The 11,313-nt window shown below is 54.0% G+C and overlaps 2 protein-coding genes and 1 long non-coding RNA gene across 4 annotated transcripts in view; 2 read left to right on the top strand and 1 right to left on the bottom strand.

The window, feature by feature from the left end:
- The first annotated feature begins 775 nt into the window (after positions 1 to 775).
- Positions 776 to 4,862, top strand: NAIF1 (nuclear apoptosis inducing factor 1). 2 transcript variants are annotated; one of them, XM_027877846.1, is made up of 3 exons: positions 776 to 1,363; positions 2,290 to 2,739; positions 3,305 to 4,862. In XM_027877846.1, exons 1-3 carry the CDS (start codon positions 853 to 855, stop codon positions 3,310 to 3,312), a joined length of 969 nt encoding a protein of 322 aa, XP_027733647.1. In that variant the 5' UTR covers positions 776 to 852; the 3' UTR covers positions 3,313 to 4,862. The 2 variants fall into 2 exon arrangements, with proteins under 2 accessions (XP_027733647.1, XP_027733646.1); XM_027877845.1 differs by lacking the exon at positions 3,305 to 4,862 and having other exon boundaries at positions 2,290 to 2,753.
- A 2,789-nt stretch (positions 4,863 to 7,651) lies between these two features.
- LOC114054557 lies at positions 7,652 to 10,228 on the bottom strand. Its single transcript, XR_003570497.1, has 2 exons — positions 8,973 to 10,228; positions 7,652 to 8,391 (listed from the first exon to the last, which is right to left on the bottom strand). It is a non-coding gene; the product is annotated as an uncharacterized LOC114054557 (long non-coding RNA).
- An 844-nt stretch (positions 10,229 to 11,072) lies between these two features.
- Positions 11,073 to 11,313, top strand: part of FAM102A (family with sequence similarity 102 member A) — a 38,172-nt gene continuing 37,931 nt past the window's right edge. Inside the window, exon 1 of the mRNA XM_027877843.1 lies at positions 11,073 to 11,146. The gene's annotated coding sequence lies outside the window, so the exon portion shown is untranslated. The remainder of the gene's footprint in view (positions 11,147 to 11,313) is intronic.

Here is an 11,313-nt window from a genome sequence, read left to right as displayed (position 1 = left end):
CCTGCCTGTTCTTTCTGAAGAACTTGTAGCCTTCCATAGCAGCACTCCAGTCATGCGAGTCATCCCACCACGTTTCTGTGATGGCGACTACATCATGGCCTTCATGCTGCACAGTGGCTTCCAGCTCCTCTTGTTTGTTGCCCATACTGCGTGCATTAGTGTACATGCACTTCAGGTGGGCTGTTGATTTAATTCTTAACTCAGGCTTTCCATCCCTAGGTGACAGCGCGTCCAATCAGACAGACGGCCGGGGGGAGTTTGAGTGCGATGGGCGGCCGGCAGGTTCCAGAGCAGTGCGCGCTCTGAGTCGATGGATGGGAAAAGGGCCCAATGGAGTCAGAGCGGGGGAACCCGCGGGCGGGCCCGGCCTCACGCAGGCCCAGTGCACCGAGACCATCGGCAGGGCGGGGCCGCTTGACGGGCAGGGTCAGTAACCAATGACAGCGAGACGCGGGAGGCGGGAGGCGGGCCTCCCGCCTGGCAGGCAGGAAAATCAACCAATGACAACACAGCACTGCTGGCGGGAGGCGGGCACAGTGCGTGACGGGCAGGCGCGCTGTCCAATGGGGCGCGGCGGGAAGGGGGGCCGATTCTGGAAGCCATTACGCCAGTGCCGCAGGGCCGCGGCCGTTCTGCGGGGCCGCCGGGCGGGCGCCGTACGCAGTTTGCGTATCGTCGGTCGTGCCCGGGGCGGAGCGGGGGGCACTGACCCCCGCGGGCCCTGAGGGGCCTCGGGGCCCCCCTGCCGTCCCCGTCCCCCGGGGAGGGGGGGCCCTGCCGCCCCTCGGCCCTGCCCGGCGCCCCCCGTTCCCCCCCCCCCTCCCCGCGGTGTGACCCCCGGGGTGCCCCCACATGGCCATGGCGTCGCCGCCAGCCCCGCCGGCCAAGAAGCGTAAGATGAACTTCTCGGAGCGGGAGGTGGAGATCATCGTGGAGGAGCTGGAGCGGGGCAAGCACCTCCTGGTGAACCATTTCAACGCGGGCGTGCCACTGGCCGCCAAGGCCGCCGCCTGGCACGACATCCTGCGCCGCGTCAACGCCGTGGCCACCTGCCACCGAGAGCTGCCCGAGGTCAAGAAGAAGTGGTCCGACCTCAAGACCGAGGTGCGGCGCAAAGTGGCCCAGGTGCGGGCGGCCATGGAAGGAGGAGGCGAGGGGCAGAACGGCGGCGCCGGCACCGCCGAGGGCGAGGACCCCGCGGGCGCCGCGGCCGCCCCGGTGATCCTGACCCCGATGCAGCAGCGCATCTGCAACCTGCTGGGAGAGGCCACCATCATCAGCCTGCCGAGCGGAGACTGCGGCGCCGGGGACGGTGGAGACATCCCCATCACCGCCTCGGCCACCACCGTCACCCTGACCCAGAGTGAGTGCTGGGCTGGAGGGGCACAAAGAGCCCCGTGCGGGGGAAGAGTCGTAGAATGGTTTAGAAGGGTCCTGAAAGATCATCCCGTTCCACCATGGGCAGGGACACCTTCAGCTAGACCAGGATGCTCCAGCCTTGAACATCTCCAGGGATAGGGCATCCACAGCTCCTCGAAGGCACCTTCCAGTAGACCAGGATGCTCTGTCTGGCCTGGCCATGAACATCTCCAGGGATAGGGCATCCACAGCTCCTCAGAGACACCTTCCTCTAGACCAGGATGCTCCACCCAGCCTGGCCATGAATGTCTCCAAGGATAGGGCATCTCTCTGGGCAGGGAGAAGCCCCAGCAAAAAGGAATCCCCACCATCTCTGATGAATTGCCATTCCCCACTCTGCCCTTGTGCTGTAGGGGAGTGGCTGCAAGGCACATACATGCTGCAAGTCAGCTTTGAGAGCTGTTCCTCAGAATCGAGGTTCCTTTGCACTTTAGAGATTTGTCAGTTCCTCTTTGGGGATGAAAAGGGGGAAACGGCAAGGGGAGAGGCATCTCTAGGGCTGATTCCTCACTGTGCAGCATCCCAAAGAGCAGCTGTCCTGCCCTGCTGGCAGGGGCCGTTCTGGGTCTTGTCTTTGCCGTTACATCAGCCAGTTATTGCTGCTTGGAGAGATTGTTCTGAACTGGAGGTTGAGAAATTATTTTGTCTAGACAGATAAGGCATTCCCTATTCCTTTGGATTGTACAGCCTAGAAGGAAGCCCGACTGAGGGTGGAGTAGACTTAAATAGGTCGTTTTGTGCGTTTCTGGCCATTGTGTGTTATCTCACTGAACAGGCCGTATTCCTGTGATATCCACTGAATAGTCCTGTAGATAAAAAAAAACCATATCACAGCTACCCCTGACCCCCCTGTCTGCTCTTTGTTCTCAGTTCCTGCAGAGACAACCTACCACAGCCTGGAGGACGGGGTGGTGGAGTACTGCACCACGGAAGCCCCCGCCACAGTGACCACAGAGGCGCCCCTGGAGATGATGACCCACCAGCACGAGGTGTCCGCCAAGCCCCAGGAGCTGAAGAGCCGCATCGCCCTGAACTCGGCCAAGCTCCTGCAGGAGCAGCGGGTGACCAACCTGCACGTGAAGGAGATCGCCCAGCACCTGGAGCAGCAGAACGACCTGCTGCAGATGATCCGCCGCTCCCAGGAGGTGCAGGCGTGCGCCCAGGAGCGGCAGGCGCAGGCCATGGAGGGCACGCAGGCGGCGCTGAGCGCCCTCATCCAGGTCCTCCGCCCCATGATCAAGGACTTCCGTCGATTTTTGCAGAGCAACACACCCAGCCCGCCGGTCACCGCCGAGCCCGGCCAGGCAGGGCAGCAGGATGGTATGACCCAGTGAAAGGAACAGTGCTGGGAGGGGACCCTTAGGTGGATATTGGGAAAAAAGGGTTGTCAAGCCCTGTCACAGGCTGCCCGGGGCAGTGGCGGAGTCACTGTCCCCAAAGGGATTTAAAAGACATGTGGATGTGGCACTTGGTGACACGGGTTAGTGGTGGACATGGCAGTGCCGGAGGAACGGTTGGACTCGATGATCTTAAAGGTCTTTTCCAACCTAAACAATTCTATGATTTTAGGGGACATCTGCATTGCAAAAAACCTGCCCGTGCTGTCAGAGGACACAGGAGCGAGGGGTGGTGGCTCTCCTCAATGTGAATGGCTCCCTTGGAGTCTTGCTGAGCCTAAACAGCTTTCTCTGCTAATCTTATGCTAATCTGCCTTTTCAGACTCTCATATAGAGCCTTAGCAGGATGTGTAATAAACCAGCAACTTAACATCGGTTGCTTTAGTTCCTCAAACAATAGGTTCATTACAAAAAGTTCTTTTTTAATTCCTGTTTGGAAAAAAGCTCTCCTAAGTATGACACCTTTCTCTTTCTCTCTCTCCCTCGAGACCTATAGCCTTTAACTGACTTCTGATGTGGAGAGTTTTGTCAGGATATTGCAATGCTGCAGCTGCCCAGGTACAGTGATCATGAACCGTAGCGAATGCATTTCTGGCTCTTGCTGAAAGCATTTACTGGAAATGTGGTACCGGATGTGGTAGAACCTTCTCTCTGCACTGAGAGCTGCACAATCTGCTCCTGCAGCGTGACATCCACCCAGCCCCTGCAGACCAGCACCAAGCCTCCGTGCAGTTCAAATCCCACCCGTGTCCCCTGAGGATAGCAGTGGGGTTAAAACAGTGCATTCTCCTCATGGTTTATCTGTGTGCAGTCGTGGAGTTTCGCTGTCAGCTTGGCAGATGTGATGAAAGTTTCATGTCTCGGTTACCAGAAGCTGTCCTGGGACACGTGTTGGAGTGATGTCTTTCCTGTCACGGCGTAAATACCCAAGGACTATACGAGTTTCACTCAAGGTGGGGGTGTAACAGGTGAAACTCCACCTCTGCCTCATCTGCATAGTTTGGCACCTCCAGAATACCTTAATCCATCAAAGTGGACCTGGACTACAGAGCTTCAGCCATACAGGAATTCCCAACGTTTAGGAGTTTGTCAGCCACTGATTTGAGTGAATTTTGGGGCATTACTTGGTTCTGCTGGTGGGGGTGTTTGTTCTGTAGTGCCTGGGAGCTGGAAGTGAGTCCAGCTGTTCTGTGTTCATCTGCTGGCTGGCCTCGAGTGGTGGCATCCTGAGAGACAGAGCTGAGGTTCTCACTGTCCTATACTGTTATACAGGGTAAAACATTGCAGCTACTCATCTCTTCGAGGTGTTCAGGCCGTGGGGCTCAGTCCTTAATGAGAAAGCTTAATTGCACAGGCTGGTCAGCATGATTCTGACAGACTTGCAGCAACTTCATAAACTTTTAGATTAAAGCTCCACTTGTACATGCATGGAAGAAAAAAGAAAAAGAAGGAAGCATAACTCTTCTTCTCCCCGTACCTTGCAAAGTGTGTCGCACTTAACGGGTTTGTTGCTTGCCAGGTATTACTTTTGAAATGGAACTTTTCCTGAGCTGCTATTTACTTGCTGTTAAGTCTCCTCTAGGGCTGATGAGGGAGTGGATTTGCACAATCAAATGAAACCGTTACACAGCCTTTAATGGGGGAATGCTGATGGGGGACCCCTGCTCAGAGCAGGAGTGAAGAGGCAATTGCTGCCTGTCCCTGGGCCTTTACTCATCTCCTCTTGTCTGCAAATCCGATGGGGGAGAAAAGGACAGCACAGTGAGAAGGGTTTGGTCCCTGGAAGACTCCCATCCCCTTGGGACTGATACTTCTGAGCTGAGTCTGAGCAGATCAGGCTGCCTCGTCCTGCCTTGCCCGGCACCTCGCCTCATGAGTAGCACTTGCCTGACTCTTCCTCTCGGACTTTGTGGAATCAAATCAATTGCTCAATTGAAATTTATTTTTAAAGTGAGAACTACGTCACATGTGTTGGTTTACCTCATTTGTGTAATGACCTCTCCTTTACAAATACAGATTTTAATAAAAAAGTGCATTTTTGGTAAACAGGCTGTTTCAGTTCATCGGAATGTGCCAGGGCAGAAGTGGATTCATAACAAAAAGTCTGCAACACAGAATCCTCGCTGTGAAGGGGCCAAGGAGAGCTGTGAACAGCCACGTGTCACAGTAGCTTTTTCTCTTGTTTTTGAACCTCCTGGCCTTGTATTTACATAATTATGGTCTTTTTCAAATAACAGCTTTTACAGCCCTACCTTGGAGCACGAGTTACTGCACTGTGTCTGCTGGATTACTGAAGTACAGTAATCTCCCAGCTGCTCCATGATGCCACAATAGCCTAAAATAATGGTTGAAATACCAGCCTTTGGCTTTAAACTGCAGTGTGCATTTTTTTCAGTGACTAAGCATTTAAGCTGTATTAGTTTCATAGGACTAAACCTGTTGCTGCGGGAACCACCCATTTTTCTTGTCTTTTCAGGATAAATATAGAGCTTAGTCAAGCCACCAGCATTCATTCTGGTGCTTGTTCCGCGTTCACATTTTTGTCCCATTAAAAAGATGAGGCAACATTTTAAATACAGGGTGAGCACTGTGATGAGGGGCTTGGCTGTGGCTCATGACGAGATCATCAAGCTTGGGGAAGGAGAGAGAAAAGTGTATTTTAAAAACCAGGAGGAACAGGTGAACAGGACTCTGACAGGGTGAGGAAGTACACAGGGCATTCAACTGAGCAGCAACCAAGCAGAACTAAAGCTAAGGAGGGGCATCTCTAGATGTTTATGTGTGCTCCTCTGCTGTTCTTTTTGTACCTGGAGGTTTGTATTCAGCATCCAGACTGGGAAGGAGCCACGCAGGGATGTTCTGCCACAGGGTACCTCGGAGGTGAGGGCGAGCAGCATCCTCCTGCCTGCTGGGGAAAAAGAAGCTTGGTGTGGGACACTGGGTGATCAGAGAATTGTCTGTGTGGCCATGGGAGGCAGCAGCCAAGCCACCAGCAGCACTGCTGCTCCCCCAGGAGCAAATCTCTGCCTGCAATATGTCTCCAGCCCGGCTTTCCAGGAGATGGCACTGCACGACGCGATCCCGAGCTGCGGCGCGGCACCGTCCCAGAAACCACACTTGTCCTCCAGACCTTTTGGACTCCTGCTTGCTCCTCTCACTGATCAATCTTTCCCGGGCTGAGAGCCTGGACAGGAGGAAATTCAACAGTCAGAGTGCAGCAATGAGGAACACGGGTACCCCTGGAAAATTCAGGACGCCTGGAATCATAAACTGGGTCCCTCTGCTTCCCCCAGACATAGCAGAGGACACTGACACATCTCTTTTTGGGTTGAGTTCCCTGTAGAACTGAATGGGCAAGCATAAGACTAAAAAAACACATGAAGTCTTTAATTATAAGCAAAGAGACAGCTTTTAAGATTTTTTTGAAAGCCACACATAATTATGTCAGTATCCCACGAGAACAATGCACTGCCATTGCTACACTGCAGTTCTGGGAGCTGATCCCTGCCAAGGGACTGAATGATATCACCTCCACACTCACCCAAATTACCTTCGCCTCCTCCAGCATGTTTTTAAAGTTTCTCAAGCTGTTTTGGCAAAGCATCCTTCAGGGGATTTTTGTGGGTTTTTTTCTGCCACGTGAGAGGTTACGGCCTGCAGGTACTGTCAGCACAAGTGTGGTCGGGTCAGTATGAAAACTGAAGCTTTTAAGATTGTCTTTCTTGAAAGCATCTGATAAAAAGCTTGACTGGAATGGTCAGCACAGCTTCCAAGTGTTCTCTGTGAAAGACTGAAGCTGATATCACCTTCAAACAGGACTCATGAGCCCCTGGGTCGCAGCCGTGCGGGTGACTAACCCAAGGCAGAATCCCAGCGCCAGCAGGGACAGTTTCTGTCACCTCTGCTGCCCAGGATCCCAAATTAGAGGTTGTTGTGTCAAGTGGGAACCACAGATTACAGTTGTTTCTGCTGCATTTGGGGTAACAGTGGCATTTGTGGGGTTGCAGCCAGAAGGACGAAACCAGTGGGACCGACCATGACCACAGCCAGCAAGTCTCTTGTCCAGCAGAGCATTGAAGGGATGGACACCTGGGATACAGACACAGGATAACACTGAGAAACACAGTAAGCCTCGAGGCAAAGCGGGTTCCAGTCCACAGATTTTGGAAGGGGCAAACCAGCTCCAGTTCCACCCATGGGCCTCCTGGAATGGAACGGAGAGTCCTGACACAGATTCCCAGGACACACTGAAGCAGACATGGAAACCAGTAAACAAAAAAAGCCAGGCAGCTGGATTTTCAGGTCTAGCTGCATGTTTGGGGAAAGGAATCCACCGACTCCAGATTCCAGCCCTCCCTCTGTCGATAACAGGATTCCCAGTCCTGGCAGGCCAGAAACCCACTGTGCAGGTGTGTCCTAGAGGAAACCCAGCCTGGCACAGAAAGTGAAGCAGTTCCTGGCCTTTATGATGATGAATTCAGTTAAATATGGAACAAGTAAAAAACACAAGCAGATCAAAGTAGAGCTCACAGCCTGTTATTAAGCTGGGAAGACGCGAGCTTGGAATAACTCCACTTCATGGGATAATCCTGTGCCATGGGGACAGGTACCCATTCCCCTCACGGGATTTCCAGCTGCCTGCATGAGACTCGCACTGCTGTGGTGTCTGCACCCCCTGCCCCATTTTGGGAGCTCTGGGTCTGCCCCCAGCTCTGGGGAAGGCACCCACCCACTGCAATTCCCACCCAACTCCCACCCACAGCTCCCCTGCAGCTCCTCAGAGCAGGTACACCCCACCCACTGCTCCAAGAACACATTTACAGCACAAAGCATCGTGTGATAATCTCTTATTTTTGGATGATGAGGTTGAAAGCTCATTAAGGCCATTACAGCAGAGGCGACAGGTGGAACAGAGGAGAGCCATTACTGTGTTTTTGCTGTTACAGCAACGTGTGTAATTTAGTTTTAAAACTTTAATCATTTGGCTGCCAGCAGAAGTGAATTAGTGTGATGATGCTTTCCAGAGGAAGATGCTGATGATGTAGTTTGCAGGGCTTGTGTATCTGGGATTCCCCTGGGATGATAGGATGTGATGGCTCATGAAATGCATTACAGAATCTACCTCACTTCACCTCACCAAGTTTGGTCCCTTCTGAATTTATCTTACCTTGTTTCTCCCCTGCTGCCTTATCTCTGTCCTCAAAGCAGGGAGGGAGGAGGTAAGAGAAGCCACCTGTGCTCACTCACAGAGCATCGAGATCCCAGCCCTGGCCATCCAGGAAAACTTCTCCAGGAGAGCAGAGGTGAGGCCCAGACTGAACTGCAGAGCCCAGACTGATAAAAATATCCCAGACTGATAAGACGATGCCCTGAGCCAGCAAAAGTTGAGGAAGTGGTGGCGGCACAGGGGAGCTGCACCTGGAAAGGCCCAGGTCAGGGAGAGCACAGGGCAGGGACGTGGCTGAGCGTCATAGAGCAGAGGTGAGGTGTGCATGAGCCTGTGGGAGTCTGGGGTGAGCAGAATCCATGTGTATCAGAGTGCTTTGGTCACACACAGATGGTGACTGGATTGGACCTGGAATGGAATATAATGTAAAGTCAGTGGGATGGTGGATGGATGGAGATACCCTACACCTACATCCCCTCTTGTGGGCGGGCTCAGACTAACCTATCCCCTCTGCGATCAGGAGCCACTGTCCCTTTAAAAAATATTAATTTCTCCAGAAACAATTATGCAGCATAAACACAGAAAAAAATCAACAGGGTGAATTTCGAACTAATAAAGATTTAATCTCTCAGTCATGAGACTGCATTTGTTAGGAAAATACACATACCCCTGAGAATGCAGCTACGGTTGCTACACTACACACTGCTCAGCAGCTCACTGGGCATTTTTCCAAGCCCGTTTATTTTTAACATCAGTCACATTATTCAATTAATTATAAAAACACTGAGGTTTTCAAGAGATGCTTCTGATAAAACTGCAAAGTAAATATGCGTGAGAACAGCGAGGATTAAAGTCTCTGTAAACTTTAGCATCTGGGGCTGTTGCTATAAACAAGAGAAGTCCTCGAGGAGGTTATTTATCAGGGTGAATCATAGCAGATAACACACAGCCTCCTCCCACACCACACACAGGGATCGTTTGTCCTTTACCTAGGGATGGAAGCGGAGCATCCACGTGTCTGCCAGGAGTAGCTGGGGCATGAGAAGTGTGAGAACTGGGCTTGATTCTTCAGATGTCTCCAGTATTTAAGCCTCCCAGCTTGGCAAACGTCAAATATTTAACAGGCTGAGCTCCTTCTCAACAAACTGAGAAACAGAAAGCAAAAAATCCCAGCCCATCTCCAGCAATGTCTCAAAGCCTTGGAAACACCAGATAGGAATGGATGGAAGGATTCAAGCCCTGCCTGTAACAGCAACCTCCACAAACCTTGCTGTTTCCTGATATCTCCTGGTATTTCCTGCAATGGTTTCATGGTACCAATACAAAATGTTTTCCTGGACCATGTAAACTTAACCTGGTAAGCAAAAAATCATGACAACACATTTGGCTTCATCCAATTTTTAACTTTAGGGCATTGATGTGTACTTTTCCGAGCAGACTTTTTTTTTTTTTTTTTTTTAAAGGCTCACACTGTGGTGGAATTATTTGATAGCTCTGCATAGATGGCAAAGATTACATGGTAGGAGTCTGGGCATTAAAGCCTGGCAGAGAGAGCTCCCAGGCTTTCATCCAAGCCTTGCCAGACATGCACATCAACCTTGGGAACAGTCCCTCCCATATAAGCCTCAACTTCTCTGCCACAAAGACTCTTGGGCACATCCCTGTCTTTAAAAACTAGGCAAATCACGTTGATGATTGCAGACTCCTTCAGGACAAGAAGAGACATTTTGTTCTGCTTGCCCTTAAACGATGGAATCCTGCCTAACCAGGGATCCCAGCCGCAGCACAGGGCACGGCAGCAGCACCTAATAACAGGGAGCCATTTCCATGGGGAGATGTGTCCAACTGGTTGCCACATCTCACACACGGAGGGTGAGATCCCAGCTCCCGGCCCTGCCTCGTGCTGCCTGCAGGGCTGTGTGGTGCCAGGGCCTCCTTCCCGCTCCCGGCCAGCACAGGCACTGCCGGCCAGCCTGCCCCACAGCCTGACCCGAGGGGACAGGGTGGCCACACCACGGAGTGTGAGGTGGCACAGCCCGAGGAGCGGTGTGCCTGTGGGACATCCCACTGGGAGGGATGTCACCAGGGGCTGCTTCGGACAGGAAGGCACTGGGACAAGCCAGGCTAAGGGTTTCTGGCTGTCAAACAGATGCAGAGACCATATCTGTCACAGAAGCACGGAATGGGTCAGGCTAGAAGGGACCACAGTGGCTCATCTGCTCCAACCTCCCTGCCCAAGCAGGGTCATCCCGGAGCACCTGGCACAGGATTGTGTCCAGATGGCTCTGGAATATCTCCAGTGAGGGAGACTCTACACCCTCTCTGGGCGATCTCTGCCAGTGTGTGGTCATTGCACAGTAAAGTTCTTCCTCCTATTCAGGTGCATCAGTTTCTGCCCGTTGCCTCATGCCCTATTTCTTGGCACTACAGAGCATCTTCTTGGCACCTTTAGATATTTAAACACACTGATGAGGCCACCTCTCAACTGTCTCTTCTCGAGACTGAAGAGCCCCAGCTCCCTCAGTCTTTCCTCATATGAGGGATGCTCCAGCGCCCAACCATTCTCGTTGCCCCCCGCTGGACCCGTTCCAGGAGCTCCATATCTATCATGTCAGAGCTGCTCCCGCCATCCCCTCAGCTCCAGCGCCAGCTGAGCGCTGCTCGGGCTGCAGAGAGGCTTGGGGACACCCTGTGGGGCGGAAACATCGAGAAATCCCACCCGGCCCCACACAACGGCCCCACACAACGGCCCCGCTGAGGGGACCCCGGAGCCTTCGCGCCCGCCCCCTCACTCGGGGAGGGCGGGGCTTCCTCAAACCGACAGCCCTGCCCTCCAATCCCTGCGCTCTTCTCTCCGCCCCGCGCGCCGTTAACCAATCAACTCCCGCCGCGCTCAACCCGCCTCCTCGCTGCCGTCCAATCGGGCGGCGCCGCTGTCGCTCCCCCGCCTCGGGGCGGAGGGCGGGGGTTACGCAGGGTCGGTATTCTCGAAGCGCGGCCGCGGCGCCCGCCCCGCGCGCCGCCTGCGCTGTTGGCGTAGCGGGCGCAGTTGGCGCAGCGCGGGCAGAGGCGGCCGTGGCGGGGGAGCGGCGGCCGCCGGGCGAGGAGCGGGCGGGAGGAGCGGGCAGGGCCGGGCGGGCACCGCGCCGGGACCGCGCCACAGGTCGGTGGAGCGCGCCGGGGAGCGGGGTGAGACCACCCCGTAGGGCAACTGGTGATGGGGGGGCCGGGACGGGAGGTGGGACGGGGCTGCGGGTCGGTGCACGGGTGGTGGGAGCGAGCTGAGCCCGGGCTGCGGCTCCGGGCACGGGTGGTGGGGTCGGAGCTGGG

This window comes from Empidonax traillii, unplaced genomic scaffold, assembly GCF_003031625.1.
Source record: "Empidonax traillii isolate 1590-97213 ecotype Southwest subspecies unplaced genomic scaffold, ASM303162v1 scaffold34:size3740991, whole genome shotgun sequence".
In the NCBI taxonomy this organism is placed as follows: domain Eukaryota; kingdom Metazoa; phylum Chordata; class Aves; order Passeriformes; family Tyrannidae; genus Empidonax; species Empidonax traillii.
Note: the sequence above shows the minus strand (reverse complement) of the source record. Positions and strands in the feature narration are given on the sequence as shown.

Bases quoted from the DNA above. Each gene is read 5' to 3' on its own strand.
- NAIF1 (XM_027877845.1), top strand. From the start codon at position 853: ATGGCCATGGCGTCGCCGCCAGCCCCGCCGGCCAAGAAGCGTAAGATG. The intron at 1,364-2,289 runs GTGAGTGCTGGG...CTTTGTTCTCAG, and splicing joins CACCGTCACCCTGACCCAGA to TTCCTGCAGAGACAACCTAC.